Here is a 27,371-nt window from a genome sequence, read left to right on the forward strand (position 1 = left end):
GTGTGTGTGTAGTGTGTGTAGTGTGAGTGTAGTGTGTGTGTAGTGTGTGTGTACTGTGTGTGTACTGTGTGTGTAGTGTGAGTGTGCTGTGTGTGTAGTGTGTGTGTAGTGTGAGTGTGCTGTGTGTGTAGTGTGTGTGTAGTGTGTGTGTACTGTGTGTGTAGTGTGAGTGTGCTGTGTGTGTAGTGTGTGTGTAGTGTGTGTGTAGTGTGTGTGTAGTGTGTGTGTACGGTGCACCAGGAGTGCCACATTGGCTCCAGGCCACCGGATCTAAAGCAGCTCAGTCACTCTGAGAGAGAACAGCACCCATGTTACTCTAATCCTCTACGTGTGTGTGTGTGTGTGTGTTTAATTTGCCACGGAGGGATTGAGGATGTTTTACACAGTCCAATCTGAGCCGTAGCCTCACAGACACTGTCAGTATAAGCATAATCCTATATTTACTGTGGGATACATTTGGACATTTTGTGATAAATATTATCTCGCTGGGAGACGGATCCCCACAGGAGATTTTACATTTAAAATGTTGATTAATGGCAGGAAACATGGATGCATTGCGGAAAGTTTAGAATATTCTGAAGTATGTTGTATGTCCCTTGACTGTTTAGATAAACTTGCTTTGAAGAAATTGTTTAGAAAATGGGCTGAAACAGATTTTCTATAACTGGAAGTGAACCAATGAGACCTCAGGACTGGGTCAGAACATGGGCTTTGTTCACAAATAACTCCAAATATCTAGAGGTGGATCACAGCTTTGACATGTTGGCGACCACTGATATTTGACATGTTGGCTATAGGTGCTGATATTCTAACCATGTGGCCACAGGTTTCTGGTCAAGATTGTCCAATAGCAATTGATGGAAATGTCTGAACATCACAGCTCTTGAATGGGTAAATGGAATGTTCAGAGGTAACAACATGGCGTCCAGCTCCAACGTCTCTATACGGTCGAGGTCCTGCCCTACTACATTGCAGACGAATGCCAGACCTCACAATGCCTCGATAGGTGTTTAACATAGCAGCTAACCACATCATATGATATAACAATCTGCAATGCAACACCTACGCATCTAAGCAGGAACTCAACCTACGGCTTTGTTTCCAACTACAGTTGCAGTAGATTTTCTCATGTTATGTTCTACTGCCCTCTGGTGCTACCTTATTGTCATGGTTACAGTCTGCTGTTCTACTGCCCTCTGGTTCTGCCTTGTTGTCATGGTTACAGTCTGCTGTTCTACTGCCTGCTGGTGCTGCCTTGTTGTCACGGTTACAGTCTGCTGTTCTACTGCCCTCTGGTGCTACCTTATTGTCATGGTTACAGTCTGCTGTTCTACAGCCCTATGTGGGGGCTTACGTGTCGCGTGCTTTGCAAATTAAATTTAAACATACATGTTATTCAATCATTGCACCCACACTGCTCACGTGTAGCCAGGAGCGTCTGCGTAGCCAGGCGCTAAAATTGAACTTGGTTCTATTTGTGATGCTTGACGCGCTGCGAGTCCCGCCTCTCCCATCTCCTCATTGGTTTTTAGGAACATATACCCACGTGGGTGATTGAAAGATGAACTGTTACAGCCTTATTCTAAAATGTATTAAATCGTTTTTTTCCCCTCATCAATCTAAACACAACATCCCATAATAATAAAATAAAAAAATAGAAACTGTTGCTAATTTATTACAAATAAAAAATGGAAGTATCACATTTACATAAGTATACAGAACCTTTACTCAGTACTTTGTTGAAGCACCTTTGGCAGCGATTACAGACTCAAGTCCTGTGTATGACGCTACAAGCTTGGCACACCTGTATTTGGGGAGTTTCTCTCATTCTTCTCTGCAGGTCCTCTCAAGCGCTGTCAGATAGGATGGGGAGCGTTGCTGCACAGCTATTTTCAGGTCTCTCCAGAGATGTTCGATCGGGTTCAAGTCCGGGCTCTGGCTGGGCCACACAAGGATATTCAGAGACTTGTCCCAAAGCCAACCCTGCTTTGTCTTGGCTGTGTGCTTAAGGTCGTTGTCCTGTTGGAAGGTGAACCTTCGCCCCAGTCTGAGGTCCTGAGCACTCTGGAGCAGGTTTTCATCAAGGATCTCTCTGTACTTTGCTCTGTTAATTTTTGCCTCGATCCTGACTAGTCTCCCAGTCCCAGCAGCTCAAAAACATCCCCACAGCATGATGCTGCCACCACCATGCTTCACCGTAGGGATGGTGCCAGGTTTCCTCCAGACGGGATGCTTGGCATTCAGGCAAAAGTTTAATCTTGGTTTCATCAGACCAGACAATCTTGAGAAGTCCTTAATGGGCCTTTTGGCAAACTCCAAGTGGGCTGTCATGTGCCTTTTACTGAGGAGTGGCATCCGTCTGGCCACTCTACCATAAAGGCCTGATTGGTGGAGTGCTGCAGAGATGGTTGTCCTTCTGGAAGGTTCTCCCATCTCCACAGAGGAACTCTGGAGCTCTGTCAGAGTGACCATCGGGTTCTGACCAAGGCCCTTCTCCCTGATTGCTCAGTTTGCCCGGGCGGCCAGCTCTCGGAATGTCTTGGTGGTTCCAAACTTCTTCCATTTAAGAATGATGGAGGCCACCGTGTTCTTGGGGACCTTCAATTCTGCAGAAATGTTTTGGTACCCTTCCCCAGATCTGTGCCTCGACACAATCCTGTTTCGGAGCTGAACGGACAATTCCTTTGACCTCATTGCTTGGTTTTTGCTCTGACATGCACTGTCAACTGTGGGACCTTATATAGACAGGTGTGTGCTATTACAAATCATGTCCAATCAATTGAATCTACCACAGGTGGACTCCAATCAAGTTGTAGAACCATCTCAAGGATGATCAATGGAAACAGGATGCACCTGAGCTCAATTTCGAGTCTCATATCAAAGGGTCTGAATACTTATGTAAAAAAGCTATTTCTGTTTTTTATTTTTAATACATTTGCAAACATTCTATAAACCTGTTTTCACCATCATTATGGGGTACTGTGTACAGATTGCTGATTTTACTTTTTTTTAAATCCATTTTAGAATAAGTCTGTAACGTAACAAAATGTGAAAAAAGTCAGTGGGTCTGAATACTTTCGGAAGGTTCATCATACTATGTAGTGTTTATGTTAGTAAATGAAAAATAAATGATAAAGGTTACATCCACCAGATTCTTATAGAGGTTACGAACTGATCTTATCAAAACATATTATTAAATTATAGTTAATGAAAGTATAGTATAATTATAATACTACAGTATCATAAAGGTTTCCAACTATAGGTAGTCATTGTTTTGTGGAGGTCTGGTCTCCTGGTGATGATGTCAGATGTTGTGATGATGTCAGACAAGCCTCTACAGCGTCACGCACCACTGGGTGGGACTCCAGACGAGACTCTGCCTCAGAGAGAGAGCAACCAATCAGCAGACAGACCAACGCCAGCGGGACCACCTACAGACAGAGACAGAGAGACAGAGAGAGAGAGAGAGAGAGAGATGGAAAACACAGGTTATTAATTGACAGACAGATAGCGGTGTGTGTTTATGTCACTGTTTCAGGTTTTAATGTCACATGCACAAGTACAGTGAAATGCTTTTCTTGCAAACTCTAACCCCAACAATGCAGTAATCAATAACAATGTAGCACTAAAAATAACAAGGTAGAAGAAAAACACAGAAGATATAAAAATAAGAAAGTAGAACACAAAGTAAGCATACCAGTGGAGGCTGCTGATGACAGGACAGCTCATAATAAAGGCTGGAATGGAGTAAGTGGAATGGTATCAAAAACATGGTTTTCATTTGTTTACCATTCCATTCCCTCCATTCCAGCCTTTACTATGAGCCGTCTTCCCCTCAGCAGTCTCCAATGAAGCATACTATATACAGGGTCAGTTCTAGTATCATATTTACAATGTACAGGGATACTGGAGTGATAGAGGTAGATATGTATAGGGGTAAGGTGACTATATACAGGGTCAGTACCATATTAACAATGTACAGGGATACTGGAGTGATGGAGGTAGATATGTATAGGGGTAATCATACTATATACAGGGTCAGTAAAATTACTAACAATGTACAGGGATACTGGAGTGATGGAGGTAGATATGTATAGGGGTAATCATACTATATACAGGGTCAGTTCTAGTATCATATTTACAATCTACAGGGATACTGGAGTGATGGAGGTAGATATGCATAGGGGTCAGGTGACTAGGCATCAGGATATATGATAAACAGAGTAGCAGCAGCGTCTATGATGATTGTATGTGAGTGGGTGTGTAGAGTCAGTATAAATGTATGTGAATATTATAAATGAGCGAGTAAATGATGGAGTAAGTGTTTGTGTGTGTGTGTGTGTGTGTGTGTGTGTGTGTGTGTGTGTGTTGAAGTGACTGTGTGTATGTGTGTGTGTGTGTGTGTGTGTTAGAGTATCAGTGTGTGTAGTGAGTGTGCAGTGCAAAGATAAGAATACGATAAAAACGTCAACTCTGATATTTAGTTAGCTATTTATCAGTGTTACGGCTACTAGCTCTTCGGGAGTCTGTTGGTTTCAGACTTGATGCACGGTGCCGCTTGCCATGCAGAGGCAGAGAGAACAGTCGATAGCTTGGATGGCTGTAGTCTTTAACAATTTTCTGGGCTTTCCTTTCACACCGCCTGATATAGAGGTCCTGGATGTCAGGGAGCTCGGCCCCAGTGAAGTACTGGGCTGTCCGCGTGATCGAGGGCGGTGCTATTGCCATAACAAGCAGTGATGCGGCCAGTCAAGATGCTCTCAATGGTACCATTGTAGAACATTTTGAGGATTTGAGGGCCCATGCCAAACCTTTCCACCTCCTGAGGGGGAAGAGGTGCTGTCGCTCCTTCGTCACGACTGTGCGCATGTGAACACTGAGGAACTTGAAGCTCTCGACCCGCTCCACTGCAGCCCCGTCGATGTGGATGAGGGTGTTCTCGTCCCCCCGTTTCCTGTAGTCCACAAACAGCTCCATGGTCTTACTGACATTGAGGGAGAGGTTATTGTTCCGGCACCACACTACCAGGTCACTGACCTCCCTGTAGGCTGTCTAATTGTTGCCGGTGATAAGGCCTGCCAAGAAACGTCCTCTCACTGTCAACTGTGTTTATTTTCAGCAAACTTAACATGTGTAAATATTTGTATGAACATAACAAGATTCAACAACTGAGACATAAACTGAACAAGTTCCACAGACATGTGACTAACGGAAATGTAATAATGTGTCCCTGAACAAAGTGGGGGTCAAAATCAAAAGTAACAGTCAGTATCTGGTGTGGCCACCAGCTGCATTAACTACTGCAGTGCATCTCCTCCTCATGGACTGCACCAGATTTGCCAGTTCTTGCTCTGAGATGTTACCCCACTCTTCCACCATGGCACCGGCAAGTTCCCGGACATTTCTGGGGGGAATGGCCCTAGCCCTCACCCTCCAATCTAACAAGTCTCAGAAGTGCTCAATGGGATTGAGATCCGGGCTCTTCGCTGGTCATGGCAGAACACTGACATTCCTGTCTTACAGGAAATCACGCACAGAACGAGCAGTATGGTTGGTGGCATTGTCATGCAGGAGGGTCATGTCAGGATGAGCCTGCAGGAAGGGTACCACATGAGGGAGGAGGATGTCTTCCCTGTAACGCACAGCGTTGAGATTGCCTGTAATGACAACAAGCTCAGTCCGATGATGCTGTGACACACCGTCCCAGACCATGACGGACCCTCCACCTCCAAATCGATCCCGCTCCAGAGTACAGGCCTCGGTGTAACACTCATTCCTTCGACGATAAACGCGAATCCGACCATCACCCCTGGTGAGCAAAACCGCGACTCGCCAGTGAAGAGCACTGTTTGCCAGTCCTGTCTGGTCCGGCGACGGTGGGTTTGTGCCCATAGGCGACGTTGTTGCCGGTGATGTCTGGTGAGGACCTGCCTTACAACAGGCCTACAAGCCCTCAGTCCAGTCTCTCTCGGCCCAGGTGTGATGTTCGGATGTACCAATCCTGTGCAGGTGTTACACGTGGTCTTATCTTTGAAAGACAGGGTCCTGAAAAAGGGACTTTTATTTTTTTGCTGAGTTGAGTTATTCCTCGTATGTAGGTGGGTGAGGGCAGTGTGGAGTGCAACTTGAGATTGTGTCCTCCATGGATCTGTTGGGGCGGAATGCTAATTGGAATTGTTCTAGGGTGTCTGGGATGGTGGAGTTGATGTGTGCCATAACGAGCCTCTCAAAGCACTTCCTGATTACAGATGTGAGTGCTACAGGGTGGTAGTCATTGTGGCATGAAGCCTTAGAGTTCTTAGGAACAGGAATTGTTATTCTTATTGTGTTACTTTTTATTATGACTTTTTATTTTAGTCTACTTGGTAAATATTTTCTTCTTCTTGAACTGCACTGTTGGTTAACGGCTTGTAAGTAAAGCATTTCGCAGTAAAGTCTACACTTGTTGTATTCGGCGCATGTGACTAATAAAGTTTGATTTGATTTGAATGATGGTGGTCATCTTAAAACACGTGGGGATTACAGACTGGGACGTGATCTGAGAATGCACCCTGGAATAACATTGTGCCCCGCGGCCTTGTGGGTACTGACCTGATTAAAGACTTTACTCATGTCGGCCTCGGAGAGCGAGATCACCCAATCTTCTGGGTCGGTGGCGGCCCTCAGACCCAACACACTGTTATTATTGTTAAAGCGTGCATAAAATGGAATGAGTTTATCTGGTGGAGAGGGATTGTTGGGCAGATCACGGCTGGGTCTTCCTTTGTAATCAGTAATGGACTGTTGCCCCTGTCACATGCTGTGTGTGTGTGTGTGTGTGTGTGTGTGTGTGTGTGTGTGTGTGTGTGTGTGTGTGTGTGTGTGTGTGTGTGTGTGTGTGTGTGTGTGTGTGTGTGTGTGTGTGTGTGTGTGTGTGTTTGTTTACCCTGTTCTGGCGGTGAGTGTGTGTGTGTGTGTTTGTTTACCCTTTTCCTGCGGCTGGCGGTGAGCGTGTGTGTTTGTGTGTGTGTGTTTGTTTGTTTACCCTGTTCCGGCGGCTGGCGGTGAGTGTGTGTGTGTGTTTGTTTACCCTGTTCCTGCGGCTGGCGGTGAGTGTGTGTGTGGTGACCCCAGCTGAGGTGATGTCCTCTGGTAGTTGTTCCACATTATAGATGGCCTTCAATAGTGCCTCCTCACACTGGGTCAGGGAGACACCTGACAACTTCTACAGAGAGAGAGATGGTTACAGTTTGCTGTTGGTGACCTGTGTACCTGCAGTATGTGTATAGCCCTGTGGTACAGTTTGCTGTTGGTGACCTGTGTACCTGCAGTATGTGTATAGCCCTGTGGTACAGTTTGCTGTTGGTGACCTGTGTACCTGCAGTATGTGTATAGCCCTGTGGTACAGTTTGCTGTTGGTGACCTGTGTACCTGCAGTATGTGTATAGCCCTGTGGTACAGTTTGCTGTTGGTGACCTGTAGGTCTACCATGTGGTTCCTGTAGATCTTTCCCTTTAAAATATGACTTCCTGTACTCACAGCATTCAGCACCAACTTACTGGACAGCTCCCACTGCTGGGGGAGGGAGTGAGGGAGGGAGGGAGGAGAGAGAGAGGAGAGAGAGAGAGAGAGAGAGAGAGAGGAGAGAGAGGAGAGAGGGAGAGAGAGAGAGAGAGAGAGAGAGAGAGAGAGAGAGAGAGAGAGAGAGAGAGAGAGAGAGAGAGAGAGAGAGAGAGAGAGAGAGAGAGAGTGGGGGTAGAGAGAGAAAACAATATGGAGAGATGAGTTGAGAGGTTGAGAATGAACAGAAGAAAAGCAGATCTGTATTGAACTGACTGAAGTCATGTGTTGTACCATGTGAACAGTAGAGGAGGAGGGCCAGGTTATGTTGAGGACAGATGAACACAGGAGAGCAATGCTGTCCTGAAAACACACAGCACAGTTAACACACACACACACACATACACAGGCAATCACTCAGGAAAACAAACACACGCATGTACGTACACACACACACACACACACACACACACACTGATTGACGTACAGCAGCGGAGTCTCCCTCTAGTCCGTGATAGAGAGAGTGGAGGTTGGAGGTCTTCTCTCTCACTCTGTGGGCCATCTTCTCTACATCACCAACGTCATCTAAACAAGAACAGATGACATTGTCTGGGACAGAGAGGCTGCAATTCAATCTGAGGAATTGCAGGAATATTGCCTTTAATAAAGGGAAGACGGCAGAATTAGGTTGCTGTTAAACCTTCTGATCGGTTTCCTACTTCCAACTTAAAGTCCCAATATGACATGTCACTTTACATTTGTGTTTTGGGTCAAATGTATATTTTATCCGAATTTGACCGAAGTCATGTCGGAAAAGCGTTCTGAAAAGTGAAGTCAAGAGAAGAACACGTGAGTGAACACATAACAGGAGTGAAGCCACTGTCCACATACGATAGTGAAGACCCACATCATACCGAGTCCTCAATGTTTTAGAAAAAAATATTTTTGATATTTGACTGTTAGCGTAGCCACTTTAGGCTATTAGCAAAACTCTGTTGTTGGCCGATGGTAGCTATAGCCTCCATCCTACTAAACGACACTGCAGCAGGTAGAGATCCATACAGCCTCCATCCTACTAAACTACACTGCAGCAGGTACAGATCCATACAGCCTCCATCCTAATAAACTACACTGCAGCAGGTATAGATCCATACAGCCTCCATCCTACTACACTGCAGCAGGTATAGATCCATACAGCCTCCATCCTACTAAACTACACTGCAGCAGGTACAGATCCATACAGCCTCCATCCTACTAAACTACACTGCAGCAGGTATAGATCCATACAGCCTCCATCCTACTACACTGCAGCAGGTACAGATCCATACAGCCTCCATCCTACTAAACTACACTGCAGCAGGTACAGATCCATACAGCCTCCATCCTACTAAACTACACTGCAGCAGGTACAGATCCATACAGCCTCCATCCTACTAAACTACACTGCAGCAGGTAGAGATCCATACAGCCTCCATCCTACTAAACTACACTGCAGCAGGTACAGATCCATACAGCCTCCATCCTACTAAACTACACTGCAGCAGGTATAGATCCATACAGCCTCCATCCTACTAAACTACACTGCAGCAGGTACAGATCCATACAGCCTCCATCCTACTAAACTACACTGCAGCAGGTACAGATCCATACTGCCTCCATCCTACTAAACTACACTGCAGCAGGTACAGATCCATACAGCCTCCATCCTACTAAACTACACTGCAGCAGGTATAGATCCATACAGCCTCCATCCTACTAAACTACACTGCAGCAGGTACAGATCCATACAGCCTCCATCCTACTAAACTACACTGCAGCAGGTATAGATCCATACAGCCTCCATCCTACTAAACTACACTGCAGCAGGTACAGATCCATACAGCTTTGGGTGCCTCCATATAACCAAACTACATTTCAGCTACACTTTCCGAGTTACGCTTACACACAGGTGGTCGCCTCTTGTCTTCCGTCTGTCTTCCGTAAACAAGCGCTGTAACATGGAGATACGGCCGTGTGGGAACACTAACCCTATAAAAAGGTGTGTAGTAATTTAACCTATTGTTTTCAGAAAATTATTTCTCACAATAATCTTAACCGCGAGCGACTCGTGTTAATGTTCAGACTGAGAGTTGGGTCTCTTAAACAAAACTACCCTTGTACAGAAGACGCTTTCGTCCAATGACTGCGATGTGTAACGCAATGGAACAGCGATGATCAAGGGCAACCAGATGCCAGATCCGAGTGGGCCAGTTCCTTTTGCATGGCCTGGTGCACTTAGATAGATATCTTCGTTTTTTTTTTATATCATCGACTAGCGACGTAACATGACAGTCTTCGGACACTTTAGTACCTACTTAGCCAATTCGCCTCACTGAGGTACAATAAGATCTGGACACTACATCCAAGATGTCAACCAGTGTTTTTCAAGGTAATCTACTCACGCTCGCATGGTTTCCACTAGATAACACAGCCACAAAGTCAGAACTGTCTATATACAGTACACTGAGTGTACAAAACATTAGGAACACCTTCCTAATATTGCATTGCACCCCCTTTTGCCCTCAGAACAGCCTACATTTGTTGGGGCATGGACTCTACAAGGTGTCGAAAGCATCTCACAGGGATGCTGGCCCATGTTGACTCCAATCTTTCCCTACAGTAGTGTCAAGTTGGCTGGATGTCCTTTGGATGGTGGACCATTCTTGATACACACAGGAAACTGTTGTGCGTGAAAAATCCAGCAGCGTTGCAGTTTTTGACACACTTAACCGGTGCGCCTGGCACCTACTACCATACCCTGTTTAAAGGCACTTAAATATTTTGTCTTGCCTATTCACCCTCTGAATGGCACACATAAACAATCCATGTCTGTTGCCTCAAGTTTTCTCAATAGGGGGGCGCTGTTTTCACTTTGTAAAAAATCGTGCCCAAATTAAACTGCCTCGTACTCTATTCTAGCTCGTACAATATGCATATTATTATTACTATTGGATAGAAAACACTCTCAAGTTTCTAAAACCGTTTGAATTATATCTGTGAGTAAAACAGAACTCATTTTGCACCAAACTTCCTGACAGGAAGTGAAAAATTTGAAATCGCGGCTCTGTTCCAGGGCCTTCCTATTAATTTGCCTGAAATCTATGGATATACATGCACTTCATACGCCTTCCACTAGATGTCAACAGGCAGTGGGAGGTGGAATGGGGTGTCTAGCTTGATCTGAGGTCGAACAAGAGCTTTTGGAATGACGTGTCTGGAAATTTCATTGTCTTCGAAGACGCGAGAAGGAACCCCAGATTGCCTTCTGAAAAGCTTTCGGTATACACGGTAGATATCTCCGGCTCTGATTTTATTTGATAGATGTGATAAAAACATCATAAAGTAGTTTTTTTCAACCGAGTTGTATCAGTTTATTGAACGTTTATTGCGAGTTTTGGAATTTTCTTTTCTTTGTGTCAGGTGAAGTTGGGCACGTTTGCGCCACAATGTCCTCTTCTCCTGTCGAATTAGCAACCATAGCTAGCCAGCTATGGTTGCTAATTCGACAGGAGAAGAGGACATTCTAAAACCAAACAACAATTTATTCTAAACAAAGGACTCCTTTTACAAGATTCTGATGGAAGCTCAGCAAAAGTAGGAACCATTTATGATGTTATTTCGTATTTCTGTGGAAAATGTTTAGTTCTATTTTCCGCCCTTCTTGCGGGCGCTGTCTCGCTATAACGTAAGCTGTTTGTTATGGTAAAGTTATTTTTAAAAATCTAACACGGCGATTGCATTAAGAACTAGTGTATCTTTCATTTGCTGTCCAACATGTATTTTTTAGTAAAGTTTATGATGAGTTATTTGGTCAGATTAGGTGAGTGTTAGAAATATATCCGGACATTGCTAAAAGTTGCTACATTTTCACAATGTATAACCACGGTTTTCAGCTCTAAATATGCACATTTTCGAACAAAACATAAGTGTATTGTATAACCTGATGTTATAAGACTGTCATCTGATGAAGTTGGTCAAGGTTAGTGATTAATTTTATATCTTTTGCTGTTTTTTTGCAATCGCTACCTTTGCGGTGAATTAATGCGGTTGTGTGTTTGGCTATTGTGGTAAGCTAATATAATGCTATATTGTGTTTTCGCTGTAAAACACTTAAAAGATCGGAAATATTGGCTGGATTCACAAGATGTTTATCTTTCATTTGCTGTACACCATGTATTTTTCATAAATGTTTTATGATGAGTATTTAGGTATTTCACGTTGCTCTCTGTAATTATTCTGGCTGCTTTGGTGATATTTACGATGGTAGCTGCAATGTAAAACTATGATTTATACCTCAAATATGCACATTTTCGAACAAAACATAGATTTATTGTATAACATGTTATAAGACTGTCATCTGATGAAGTTGTTTCTTGGTTAGTGACTAATTATATCTCTATTTGGTCGGTTTTGTGATAGCTACCTATGCGGTAGAAAAATGGTGAAAATATGCGGTTGTGTGCTTGGCTATTATGGTTAGCTAATAGAAATACATATTGTGTTTTCGCTGTAAAACATTTAAAAAATCGGAAATGGTGGCTGGATTCACAAGATGTGTATCTTTCATTTGCTGTATTGGACTTGTGATTTCATGATATTTATATGCTAGTATTTACTTGTGGCGCTATGCTAGGCTATGCTAGTCAGCTTTTTACTGATGAGGATGCTCCCGGATCCGGGATGGTGATGAAGTAGAAGTTAAACATCCTTCTTTAACTTGTCTCCTCCCCTTCATCTACACTGATAGAAGTGGATTTAACAAGTGACGTCAATATGGGATTATCACCTGGATTCACCTGGTCAGTCTGTCATGGAAAGAGCAGGTGTTCCTAATGCTTTGTCCACTCAGTGTACGTACATATTAATGATGATTTGTGGACGAAGGTAATGGCTAAAGTGTCTTTTTAGGAATTTTCTCATCTGTCTTCTCTATGTAGCCGTCTATGGAAATTGTATTGCTGGACCGGGCGTCAGTTAAACTGCAGTACAGAAGCAAAACTGTATGAGCACTCATAACCGTGCTTCTAGACCGGAACCCTGGCCCGTAGATTGGCCCGTAGATTGGCCGGTAGATTGGCCCGTAGATTGGTCAGTAGATTGGCCCGTAGATTGGCCCGTAGATTGGTCCGTAGATTGGCCGGTAGATTGGCCCGTAGATTGGCCCGTAGATTGGCCCGTAGATTGGCCCGTAGATTGGCCCGTAGATTGGCCCGTAGATTGGTCCGTAGATTGGCCCGTAGATTGGCCCGTAGATTGGTCCGTAGATTGGCCGGTAGATTGGCCCGTAGATTGGCCCGTAGATTGGCCCGTAGATTGGTCCGTAGATTGGCCGGTAGATTGGCCCGTAGATTGGCCCGTAGATTGGCCCGTAGATTGGTCCGTAGATTGGCCCGTAGATTGGTCCGTAGATTGGTCCGTAGATTGGCCCGTAGATTGGCCCGTAGATTGGTCCGTAGATTGGCCCGTAGATTGGCCCGTAGATTGGCCCGTAGATTGGCCCGTAGATTGGTCCGTAGATTGGCCCGTAGATTGGCCCGTAGATTGGTCCGTAGATTGGCCCGTAGATTGGCCCGTAGATTGGTCCGTAGATTGGTCCGTAGATTTGGCCAGTAGATTTGGCCTCCACCACTGAAGCCACCAGCAGGCTGTCCCTTTCTTGATGTCAAAGCCAAAATGTTGGTATATGAATTGTTTGATAAATTGTGAAATTATAAACTTTTGCTGTTTTAGATAGATTATAATCAATCTACGTTGTTAGATTTGTGCAATATATATTGTGCAACCTTTCCTTTAAAAGCGATCGGATTGTACCCGGCCAAACACTCACCAATTATTAGTAACCTTGTCTGAGACCCAAGGACATGTGTTAGTGCCCAGGCTTTAGCTCAGTGGGCTCACCATGACATGTGTACAGCAGTAGGACGGTGTCTCTGTCACTTAAAGCAGGCAGTACCAGACTCACAAAGTCCTCATGGGCTACACAGAACTGGGATCCCTGGAAACACACACACACACACACACACACACACACACAATAACACACACACACACACACACACACAATAACACACACACACACACACACACACACACACACACACACACACACACACACACACACACACACACACACACACACACACACACACACACACACACACACACACACACACACACACACACACACACACACACACACAGTTAGAAGATATGGTAATAGAATAAGTGTGTCAGCTCTCTCTCTCGCTCTTGTAAATACATTGCCCATGACTCATGGTCTCCCTTCAGCTGACAGCTTGGCAGTCTTTCCTGCCTCATGATGAACGGGACTATTTATCCTGCAAACTGGAAAGGGCATCAGGCCAGATCACCAACAGTAGTACTGTACCGGGGATGTCACCAACAGTAATACTGTACCGGGGATGTCACCAACAGTAATACTGTAACGGGGATGTCACCAACAGTAAAACTGTAACGGGGATGTCACCAACAGTAGTACTGTACCGGTGATGTCACCAACAGTAATACTGTACCGGTGATGTCACCAACAGTAAAACTGTACCAGTGATGTCACCAACAGTAGTTCTGTACCAGTGATGTCACCAACAGTAGCTCTGTACCAGTGATGCCACCAACAGTAGTTCTGTACCAGCGATGTCACCAACAGTAGTTCTGTACCAGCGATGTCACCAACAGTAGCTCTGTACCAGTGATGTCACCAACAGTAGTTCTGTACCAGTGATGTCGCCAACAGTAGTTCTGTACCAGTGATGTCACCAACAGTAGCTCTGTACCAGTGATGTCACCAACAGTAGTACTGTACCAGTGATGTCACCAACAGTAGTTCTGTACCAGTGATGTCACCAACAGTAGTTCTGTACCAGTGATGTCACCAACAGTAGCTCTGTACCAGTGATGTCACCAACAGTAGTTCTGTACCAGTGATGTCGCCAACAGTAGCTCTGTACCAGTGATGTCACCAACAGTAGTTCTGTACCAGTGATGTCACCAACAGTAGCTCTGTACCAGTGATGTCACCAACAGTAGTTCTGTACCAGTGATGTCACCAACAGTAGCTCTGTACCAGTGATGTCGCCAACAGTAGCTCTGTACCAGTGATGTCACCAACAGTAGTTCTGTACCAGTGATGTCGCCAACAGTAGCTCTGTACCAGTGATGTGAGGTCTCCCTCTATGTTGTCCATGTCCTGGTATCCTCCACTGATGAAGCCTCGGATGTCCTCATAGTCTGACACACACACACACACACACACACACACACACACACACACACACACACACACACACACACACACACACACACACACACACACACACACACACACACACACACACACACACACACACACACACACACACACACACACACACACACACACACACACACATAGTAATTGGGTATTTACTTCACAATCACTAACACACATCCAATGTAGTGTCTATGGTTTGGTTTGTATCGTGTCCCTGTATTAGTCCACTATCGCCTCTCCCTCTCCTCAAACACACTCACCTGCTCCGAATGTCGGGATACACTCGCTGGCATCGATGAGTCCCACTAAACCTAGAGACCCCCAGGACAGGTAACACACACGCCCACCACACTGCAAGCTGAAACACACACACACACACACACACACACACACACACACACACACACACACACACACACACACACACACACACACACACACACACACACACACACAACAAAATAACATGGTCTATCTTGGTGTTTTTAACCACAGATGTTTGCCTGATGTTTGTCTGATGTTTGTCTGATGTTTGTCTGATGTTTGTCTGATGTTTGTCAGATGTTTGTCTGATGTTTGTCTGATGTTTGTCAGATGTTTGTCAGATGTTTGTCAGATGTTTGTCTGATGTTTGTCTGATGTTTGTCTGATGTTTGTCTGATGTTTTCCTGATGTTTGTCTGATGTTTGTCTGATGTTTTCCTGAGGTTTGTCTGATGTTTGTCTGATGTTTGTCTGATGTTTGTCTGATGTTTTCCTGATGTTTGTCTGATGTTTGTCTGATGTTTTCCTGAGGTTTGTCTGATGTTGTCGTACCTGAGTCCTGCGGTCTGTAGCAGTGTTGCTATCTGATCACTGTGACTGTAGGTGACACTGTAGACTCTCTCATATCCTCTCATCATGTCCAGGAGAACTCTGTAGAACACCAACACACACACACACAGATACACACAGATACACACAGATACACACAGATACACACACAGATACACACAAATACACACAGATACACACACAGATACACACAGATACACACAGATACACACACAGATACACACACAGATACACACAGATACACACACGGCTGAAACACAGTTTATGGATGTATTTCTGTGTTTTCAATATACTTAACGTGCACGTTTGTTTGTTTGCTGGTGTGAGAGATGCGTGTGTGTGTGTGACTAAAACCTGCGTGTGACGTGTGTGTTGGTAAAGGCAGCTGTGTGTGCGGCTGCCAGGATGGACTCCAGTAGGATCTTGGTGGCACTGCCCCCCTTCATTCTGGAGGAACCACTGATGGCCTCGGGCTACAACGCACACGGTTAAGAGGTTAGGGGTTAAGAGGTCAGAAGTTCGTTGTCTTTCGTCAGAAAGCAGAATGGTCGTCTGCACTGATCTGTCTGATGACTCGTAAACATTCATGAGATTCAAGTAGTCTGCTACAAATGGTGTTAAGTATCACAACTAATGTTCTCCAGGAAAAACCACACCTGAAACAATTTAAGTCTCCTCCCCTCCTGTTAATCAAGCAATTACTACTCTTCTCCTCGCCAATCAATGGCTGTAAATACACTGTATACTCACACTATCCAGTTCCTGTTATCGTAATCTATTGTCACATGTCTCCTCCCTCCACCACCCCTGTCTCCTCCCTCCACCACCCATGTCTCCTCCCTCCACCACCCCTGTCTTCTCCCTCCACCACCCATGTCTTCTCCCTCCACCACCCCTGTCTCCTCCCTCCACCACCCCTGTCTCCTCCCTCCACCACCCCTGTCTCCTCCCTCCACCACCCTTGTCTCCTCCCTCCACCACCCCTATCTCCTCCCTCCACCACCCTTGTCTCCTCCCTCCACCACCCCTGTCTCCTCCCTCCACCACTCCCTTCTCATCTGCCCTTCTCCCTGTTTTTCCAGGGTCCATAAGGGGGATTAACTCGGTTCCAAGAAGCAGATACCACCAGGACTCCCACCCCAATACTCAGAGTCTTCATCTCCCCCCTCCGATCTGCAATGAGCAAGCAACCTTCCTCCGGAATCTTCAAGATCCTTCAACCATCCGGAATCATCAAGATCCTTCAACCATCCGGAATCATCAAGATCCTTCAACCATCCGGAATCATCAAGATACTTCAACCATCCGGAATCATCAAGATCCTTCAACCATCCGGAATCATCAAGATCCTTCAACCATCCGGAATAATCAAGATCATTCAACCATCCGGAATCATCAAGATCCTTCAACCATCCGGAATCATCAAGATCCTTCAACCAACCGGAATAATCAAGATCCTTCAACCATCCGGAATCATCAAGATACTTCAACCATCCGGAATCATCAAGATCCTTCAACCATCCGGAATCATCAAGATCCTTCAACCATCCGGAATAATCAAGATCATTCAACCATCCGGAATCATCAAGATCCTTCAACCATCCGGAATCATCAAGATCCTTCAACCAACCGGAATAATCAAGATCCTTCAACCATCCGGAATCATCAAGATCCTTCAACCATCCGGAATCATCAAGATCCTTCAACCATCCGGAATCATCAAGATCCTTCAACCATCCGGAATCATCAAGATCCTTCAACCATCCGGAATCATCAAGATCCTTCAACCATCCGGAATCATCAAGATCCTTCAACCATCCGGAATCTTCAAGATCCTTCACCCATCCGGAATCATAAAGATCCTTCAACCATCCGGAATCATCAAGATCCTTCAACCATCCGGAATCATCAAGATCCTTCAACCATCCGGAATCATCAAGATCCTTCAACCATCCGGAATCATCAAGATCCTTCAACCATCCGGAATCATCAAGATCCTTCAACCATCCGGAATCATCAAGATCCTTCAACCATCCGGAATCATCAAGATCCTTCAACCATCCGGAATAATCAAGATCCTTCAACCATCCGGAATCATCAAGATCCTTCAACCATCCGGAATCATCAAGATCCTTCAACCATCCGGAATCATCAAGATCCTTCAACCATCCGGAATCATCAAGATCCTTCAACCATCCGGAATCATCAAGATCCTTCAACCATCTGGAATCATCAAGATCCTTCAACCATCCGGAACCATCAAGATCCTTCAACCATCCGGAACCATCAAGATCCTTCAACCATCCGGAACCATCAAGATCCTTCAACCATCCGGAACCATCAAGATCCTTCAACCATCTGGAATCATCAAGATCCTTCAACCATCCGGAATCATCAAGATCCTTCAACCATCCGGAACCATCAAGATCCTTCAACCATCCGGAATCATCAAGATCCTTCAACCATCCGGAATCATCAAGATCCTTCAACCATCCGGAATCATCAATATCCTTCAACCATCCGGAATCATCAAGATCCTTCAACCATCCGGAATCATCAAGATCCTTCAACCATCCGGAACCATCAAGATCCTTCAACCATCCGGAATCATCAACATCCTTCAACCATCCGGAACCATCAAGATCCTTCAACCATCCGGAATCATCAAGATCCTTCAACCATCCGGAATCATCAAGATCCTTCAACCATCCGGAACCATCAAGATCCTTCAACCATCCGGAATCATCAAGATCATTCAACCATCCGGAATCATCAAGATCCTTCAACCATCCGGAATCATCAAGATCCTTCAACCATCCGGAATCATCAAGATCCTTCAACCATCCGGAACCATCAAGATCCTTCAACCATCCGGAATCATCAAGATCCTTCAACCATCCGGAATCATCAAGATCCTTCAACCATCCGAAATCATCAAGATCCTTCAACCATCCGGAACCATCAAGATCCTTCAACCATCCGGAACCATCAAGATCCTTCAACCATCCGGAATCATCAAGATCCTTCAACCATCCGGAATCATCAAGATCCTTCAACCATCCGGAATCATCAAGATCCTTCAACCATCCGGAACCATCAAGATCCTTCAACCATCCGGAATCATCAAGATCCTTCAACCATCCGGAATCATCAAGATCCTTCAACCATCCGGAACCATCAAGATCCTTCAACCATCCGGAACCATCAAAATCCTTCAGTCGTCCAGAATCTTCCTCTCAATCCTGCGACATCATCTCTGACGAAGCCTACCAAGCTGCTCTCATTCTACAACCACCTAACAATCATCAAACCTCATTCCAAGCTTGAGCTCATGTCTGCATGACGTTCTTCTGCATTCATACCTTGCAAACCTTTTCCTGTAGCTAATATTGACGTTTCAGTCCTGAGCGTCTTAAATGAACTACGTAATCCAACACCTAAGCTAAGGAGTTTTGTAGTTGTAGGATCAGTATTGAGCTGTCTATGACGTTATCCCGTAGGCCAAATGTTACAAAGTAGCGAGCCACAGTGCCAACTGCCAAAGTCAGCTACCGGTCCTGGCAACACGCGTTACCACAACTGCCCAAGTCAGCTACCGGTCCTGGCAACACGCGTTACCCCAACTGCCAAAGTCAGCTACCGGTCCTGGCAACACGCGTTACCCCAACTGCCAAAGTCAGCTACCGGTCCTGGCAACACGCGTTACCCCAACTGCCAAAGTCAGCTACCGGTCCTGGCAACACGCGTTACCCCAACTGCCAAAGTCAGCTACCGGTCCTGGCAACACGCGTTACCCCAACTGCCAGAGTCAGCTACCGGTCCTGGCAACACGCGTTACCCCAACTGCCAAAGTCAGCTACCGGTCCTGGCAACACGCGTTACCCCAACTGCCAAAGTCAGCTACCGGTCCTGGCAACACGCGTTACCCCAACTGCCAAAGTCAGCTACCGGTCCTGGCAACACGCGTTACCCCAACTGCTGGGTTGATGATGGAGGCCCTTTGACCTCTCCGCTCCTCCATCCTCTGGACCACTTCCCTGAAGGTCAGACTGTAGCCTGGCATGGTCTCCTCCCTACACACACATCACACACACACACACACACACACACACACACACACACACACACACACACACACACACACACACACACACACACACACACACACACACACACACACACACACACACACACACACACACACACACACACACGCGCGCAAGCAGGCACACACACACACACACACACACACACACACACACACACACACACACACACACACACACACACACACACACACACACACACATGCAAGCATGCACACACACGCACACACACACACACACACACACACACACACACACACACACACACACACACACACACACACACACACACACACACACACACACACACACGCAAGCAGGCACACACACACACACACACACACACACACGCAAGCAGACACACACACACACACACACACACACACACACACACACACACACACACACACACACACACACACACACACACACATGCAAGCACACACACACACACACACACACACACACATACGTACACACACACTCACTCACATAGACACACAAACACATAAAATCAGAGTATAAAATCAGTATTGACACATATGCTCCTCCCTTCTCAAACACGTACACGTATGGGCACACAAAGCAAAGACGGCCTGACCTGGCCTGTGTGACGGGGTTGAATCCCACCAGTACAGGAGTGTAGATGTCAGGGTGTTTCAGACAAAAGTCCAGCTGTCCTGCTACAAATGGAGCCTAGAGGGCACACTCACACACAAGAGTGACACAATGAAGCAGTTGATTGGACAACTGTTGGTGACTGGATCTTTTGACTGGACAGTTGGCAGAGTAACCTACAGACAGGCCACAGGAAATGCCGATGAACAGGACATGCCTCTTTCCTTCACATAGCTGAGCCAGAGAGAGAGATATAGAGGGAGAGATAGAGGGAGAGAGCGATGGGGGGAGAGAGAGAAACCTAGATATGAAATTAATTTCATTCATGTGAATTTAAAGATTTTCCCCATTTTTAGACCACACCCCTCCCCATTCCTGACCCCTGACCTTCTCCAGTGTGAGCATGCCTAGTTTGGGGTCATCCTCTGATGCCTCCTGGGATGTGAGCAGGGCTCTACAGAAACACAGAGAGAACAAACACTAAACATTAACAAACATTATACACACAACGTTAAACTAGAACATTAAACACACAACGTTAAACACAAAATATTAAACACACAACTTTAAACACACAACATTCAACACACAAAATTAAACACAACATTAAACACACAACATTAATCACAACATTAAACACAATATTAAACACACAACATTAAACACACAACATTAAACACAACATTAAACACACAACATTAAACACAGAACATTAAACACATATATAGACCTGGCCGTGTGGTTCCAGGACAGCAACCTCTCCCTCAACATGATCAAGACAAAGGAGATGATTGTGGACTACAGGAAAAAGAGGACTGAGCACTCCCCCATTTTCATCGACGGGCAGTGGAACAGGTTGAGAGCTTCAAGTTTCTTGGTGTCCACATCACCAACAAACTAACATGGTCCAAGCACACCAAGACAGTCGTGAAGAGGGCACGATAAAACCTATTCCCCCTCAGGAGACTGAAAAGATTTGGCATGGGTCCTCAGAGCCTCAAAAAGTTCTACAGCTGCACCATCGAGAGCATCCTGCCTGGTTGCATTACTGCCTGGTATGGCAACTACTCGGCCTCCGACCGCAAGGCACTACAGAGGGTAGTGCGAACGGCCCAGTACATGACTGAGGCCAAGCTTCCTGCCATCCAGGACCTCTATACCAGGCGGTGTCAGAGGGAGGCCCTAAAAATTGTCAAGGACTCCAGCCACCCTAGTCATAGACTGTTCTCTCTGCTACCGCACGGCAAGCGGTACCGGAGCGCCAAGTCTAGGTCCAAGAGGCTTCTAAACAGCTTCTACCCTTAAGCCATGAGACTACAAAACATCTAGTCAAATGGCTACCCAGACTATTTGCATTGCATCCCCCTCCCCTTTTACACGACTGCTGCTCTCTCTTGTTACCATCTATGCACAGTCACTTTAATACCTCTACCTATATGTACATACTACCTCAACTAACCGGTGCCCCCGCACATTGACTCTGTACCGGTACCCCCCTGTATATAGTCTCCACATTGACTCTGTAACGGTACCCCCTGTATATAGCCTCCACATTGACTCTGTATTGGTACCCCCCTGTATATAGTCTCCACATTCCTATTTTACTGCTCTTTAATTACATGTATATTTTATCTCTTATTCTTATCCGTATTTTTTTTGAAACTGCATTGTTGGTTAGGGGCTCGTAAGTAAGCATTTCACTGTAGGGTGAAATGCTGTTGTGCATGTGACTAATACAATTGTCTTTTATTTTTATTTGAACATTAAACAATATTAAACACTAATGACTAATAAAATTTTATTTTATTTTATTTGAACATTATACAATATTCAACACACAACATGACACAGAACACACAGGGTTCTAGATATAACACAACATGACACAGAACACACAGGGTTCTAGTTATAACACAACATGACACAGAACACAGGGTTCTAGATATAACACAACATGACACAGAACACACAGGGTTCTAGTTATAACACAACATGACACAGAACACAGGGTTCTAGATATAACACAACATGACACAGAACACACAGGGTTCTAGATAGAACACAACATGACACAGAACACACAGGGTTCTAGATAGAACACAACATGACACAGAACACACAGGGTTCTAGATATAACACAACATGACACAGAACACACAGGGTTCTAGATAGAACGACAACATGACACAGAACACACAGGGTTCTAGATAGAACACAACATGACACAGAACACACAGGGTACTAGATATAACACAACATGACACAGAACACACATGGTTCTAGATATAACACAACATGACACAGAACACACAGGGTTCTAGATAGAACACAACCAGACACAGAACACACAGGGTTCTAGATAGAACACAACATGACACAGAACACACAGGGTTCTAGATATAACACAACATGACACAGAACACACAGGGTTCTAGATAGAACACAACATGACACAGAACACAAAGGGTTCTAGATAGAACACAACATGACACAGAACACACAGGGTTCTAGATAGAACACAACATGACACAGAACACACAGGGTTCTAGATAGAACACAACATGACACAGAACACACAGGGATCTAGATATAACATGACACAGAACACACAGGGTTCTAGATATAACATGACACAGAACACACAGGGTTCTAGATATAACACAACATGACACAGAACATTAAACACAACAGAACATAGAACGTTTGCGTGTGAGCGAGTGTGTGTGTGTAATATCTCAAACTCTCACCTGTCTCCCCCAGCAATGATGTAAGAGTAAACAGTTTTCTGCTGCCTGTCTCTCAGGGATCTGTTAAAACGTGACTGGAAAAACATCACATCTCATATAGAAACTGCATATAACATATGATACAATTATAAAATGGTGGAATATAGTAATAAATACCGCTATTAGGAAGGCCAGGCGACCAGAGGTTCCACAACCACTCAACACAATCAGACTATCCTCTGGGTCCTGTCAAAAACACACACACACACACACACACACACACACACACACACACACACACACACACACACACACACACACACACACACACACACACACACACACACACACACACACACACACACACACACACACACACACACACACACACACACACACACACACGTACACACACACGTACACACACACACACACACACACATACAAACACAGACACACACACACACACACACATGATACAAGAACAGAAGCTCTAATTCAGAAAACCTCCTTGTGTCTGTATGTGTATAGAATGTGTCTGTATGTTTATAGAATGTGTCTGTATGTGTATAGAATGTGTCTGTACATGTATAGAATGTGTCTGTACGTGTATAGAATGTGTCTGTACGTGTATAGAATGTGTCTGTACGTTTATAGAATGTGTCTGTATGTGTATAGAATGTGTCTGTACGTGTATAGAATGTGTCTGTACATGTATAGAATGTGTCTGTACGTGTATAGAATGTGTCTGTACATGTATAGAATGTCTCTGTACGTGTATAGAATGTGTCTGTATGTTTATAGAATGTGTCTGTATGTGTATAGAATGTGTCTGTACATGTATAGAATGTGTCTGTACATGTATAGAATGTGTCTGTACGTGTATAGAATGTGTCTGTACGTGTATAGAATGTGTCTGTACGTGTATAGAATGTGTCTGTACATGTATAGAATGTGTCTGTATGTGTATAGAATGTGTCTGTACATGTATAGAATGTGTCTGTACATGTATAGAATGTGTCTGTACATGTATAGAATGTGTCTGTACATGTATAGAATGTGTCTGTACGTGTATAGAATTTGTCTGTACATGTATAGAATGTGTCTGTACATGTATAGAATGTCTCTGTATGTGTATAGAATGTGTCTGTATGTGTATAGAATGTGTCTGTACATGTATAGAATGTGTCTGTATGTGTATAGAATGTGTCTGTATGTGTATAGAATGTGTCTGTACATGTATAGAATGTGTCTGTACATGTATAGAATGTCTCTGTACGTGTATAGAATGTGCCTGTATGTTTATAGAATGTGTCTGTATGTTTATAGAATGTGTCTGTACATGTATAGAATGTGTCTGTGCATGTATAGAATGTGTCTGTACGTGTATAGAATGTGTCTGTATGTGTATAGAATGTGTCTGTGCATGTATAGAATGTGTCTGTATGTTTATAGAATGTGTCTGTACATGTATAGAATGTGTCTGTACATGTATAGAATGTGTCTGTACATGTATAGAATGTGTCTGTATGTTTATAGAATGTGTATGTATGTGTATAGAATGTGTCTGTATGTGTATAGAATGTGTCTGTATGTTTATAGAATGTGTCTGTACATGTATAGAATGTGTCTGTATGTTTATAGAATGTGTATGTATGTGTATAGAATGTGTCTGTACATGTATAGAATGTGTCTGTATGTTTATAGAATGTGTCTGTACCTGTATAGGATGTGTCTGTATGTTTATAGAATGTGGCTGTACCTGTATAGAATGTGTCTGTACATGTATAGAATGTGTCTGTACCTGTATAGAATGTGTCTGTACATGTATAGAATGTGTCTGTACATGTATAGAATGTGTCTGTGCATGTATAGAATGTGTCTGTATGTTTATAGAATGTGTCTGTACCTCTATAGAATGTGTCTGTACATGTATAGAATGTGTCTGTATGTTTATAGAATGTATCTGTATGTTTATAGAATGTGTCTGTACATGTATAGAATGTGTCTGTACCTGTATAGAATGTGTCTGTATGTTTATAGAATGTATCTGTATGTGTATAGAATGTGTCTGTACATGTATAGAATGTGTCTGTACCTGTATAGAATGTGTCTGTATGTTTATAGAATGTATCTGTATGTGTATAGAATGTGTCTGTACCTGTATAGAATGTGTCTGTACATGTATAGAATGTGTCTGTACCTGTATAGAATGTGTCTGTATGTTTATAGAATGTATCTGTATGTTTATAGAATGTGTCTGTACATGTATAGAATGTGTCTGTACCTGTATAGAATGTGTCTGTATGTTTATAGAATGTATCTGTATGTGTATAGAATGTGTCTGTACCTGTATAGAATGTGTCTGTATGTTTATAGAATGTGTCTGTACCTGTATAGAATGTGTATGTACATGTATAGAATGTGTCTGTGCCTGTATAGAATGTGTCTGTATGTTTATAGAATGTATCTGTATGTGTATAGAATGTGTATGTACATGTATAGAATGTGTCTGTACATGTATAGAATGTGTCTGTACATGTATAGAATGTGTATGTACATGTATAGAAGGTGTCTGTGCCTGTATAGAATGTGTCTGTATGTGTATAGAATGTGTCTGTATGTTTATAGAATGTATCTGTATGTGTATAGAATGTGTCTGTACAGAGAAGAGTGTTTCACCCTGAGAATTTGCTCCACCGTCCTGGCCACCTCCAGCATGGTCCGCACCACACTGTCACTGAACAGCCTCTGACACACACACACACACGCGCGCGCACACACACACACACACACACACACACACACACACACACACACACACACACACACACACACACACACACACACACACACACACACACACACACACACACACACACACACACACACACACACACACACACAAGGTGAGTGTGTTGTTGCAAAGGTCCAGAAAGTTATGTTAAGGGTGGATGACTGTTCTTTCCCAGAGCCTTGCTCCTACCTGAGCCCTCTCTAACCTCTGACCCCTGACCCCTGACCCCTGACCCCTGACCTGGTAGATGGTTCCTGTGTCCGTTTGGAACATCTGTGCGTCGCAGGCTGCCAGCAGACGGACAATATGATTGGGCGAGGCCTTGTCGATGTCACGAGTCAGGGGGTTGGACTTCTCCGACACAGGAAACCATGGCTCGTAATCTGGCGACTGACACAGAAGCATCATGGGAGTTGGAGACCAGACAGAGTGATCTGTGGCTAAAATGGCACCCTGTATTTTGACCAGAGCCCCTTGTGGATAACCATAAGCACAAAGTGGCACCTCTCTCCAGATCTCTTACCTCCCAGCTGCACGTGTCTGAGGTCTCACTGAAGTCCCTTTTCGCCATTGTTAAAGAATGCTGTGGGTCAAAAGACGAAGAGTTAGGCCAGTGTTTTAAATGTCTGTCAGTCTGTCTCTCTTGTTCTCTCTCTCTCTCTGCTCTCACACACACAGCGACACTAAACATGAGCCATGGACAAAGGTCTCTCTCTTGTTCTCTCTCTCTCTCTCTCTCTCTCTGCTCTCACACACACAGCGACACTAAACATGAGCCATGGACAAAGGTCTCTCTCTTGTTCTCTCTCTCTCTCTCTCTCTGCTCTCACACACACAGCGACACTAAACATAAGCCATGGACAAAGGTCTCTCTCTTGCTCCACTAAGTGACCTTTGAGACATGCAGATATCAACCAGTCTGAGACAAAGTTTATTGCGCTCTCTCTCTCTCTCTCTCACACACACACACACACACACACACACACACACACACACACACACACACACACACACACACACACACACACACACACACACACACACACACACACACACACACACACACACACACACACACACACACACACACACACACACACACACACACACACACACACACACACACAAGCACACACACACACGTCAATGATTGCTATATTATATTTTTCTCATGTGATCTGAGAAAATAGGCCATCCCAAAACCATACAGATATATTTATATATGGCTCTGGGTCCATCATCCACACGCCTGCTCACTCTCTGCAGAGGAATCAGGTCTGATTTATGAGAGAAAGTGAGAGAGAGAGATTTACCGTTGTGTATGCAAGATTTAACAAACCGGGCAGTAGATGAAAGAAATATTTGCGTGCCAGCGTGTCTCCTGGGACTCGCGGAAGAACACGCTTGTCAGTAGGATGCCCTGGATCCTCTCGTGCTATGCAG

General features: G+C 44.5%; 1 protein-coding gene across 4 annotated transcripts; it reads right to left on the reverse strand.

The window, feature by feature from the left end:
- Nucleotides 1-27,371, reverse strand: gckr (glucokinase (hexokinase 4) regulator). Of its 4 annotated transcripts, XM_071366740.1 has the most exons (20): nucleotides 27,242-27,371; nucleotides 26,452-26,511; nucleotides 26,169-26,318; nucleotides 25,814-25,882; nucleotides 23,309-23,377; nucleotides 23,153-23,226; nucleotides 20,793-20,859; nucleotides 20,586-20,639; nucleotides 20,389-20,483; nucleotides 19,652-19,754; nucleotides 16,036-16,154; nucleotides 15,664-15,762; nucleotides 15,109-15,206; nucleotides 14,750-14,826; nucleotides 13,477-13,573; nucleotides 8,027-8,124; nucleotides 7,834-7,902; nucleotides 7,411-7,554; nucleotides 7,070-7,204; nucleotides 1-3,431 (listed from the first exon to the last, which is right to left on the reverse strand). In XM_071366740.1, the coding sequence occupies exons 2-20, from the start codon at nucleotides 26,497-26,499 to the stop codon at nucleotides 3,267-3,269; spliced, it is 1,830 nt and encodes a 609-aa protein (XP_071222841.1). In that variant the 5' UTR covers nucleotides 26,500-26,511; nucleotides 27,242-27,371; the 3' UTR covers nucleotides 1-3,266. The 4 variants fall into 4 exon arrangements, 3 of the variants coding, with proteins under 3 accessions (XP_071222841.1, XP_071222840.1, XP_071222842.1); XR_011670761.1 differs by lacking the exon at nucleotides 27,242-27,371 and having other exon boundaries at nucleotides 7,539-7,554; nucleotides 26,452-26,789; XM_071366739.1 differs by lacking the exon at nucleotides 27,242-27,371 and having other exon boundaries at nucleotides 26,452-26,785.

This window comes from Salvelinus alpinus, chromosome 25, assembly GCF_045679555.1.
Source record: "Salvelinus alpinus chromosome 25, SLU_Salpinus.1, whole genome shotgun sequence".
Classification (NCBI taxonomy): domain Eukaryota; kingdom Metazoa; phylum Chordata; class Actinopteri; order Salmoniformes; family Salmonidae; genus Salvelinus; species Salvelinus alpinus.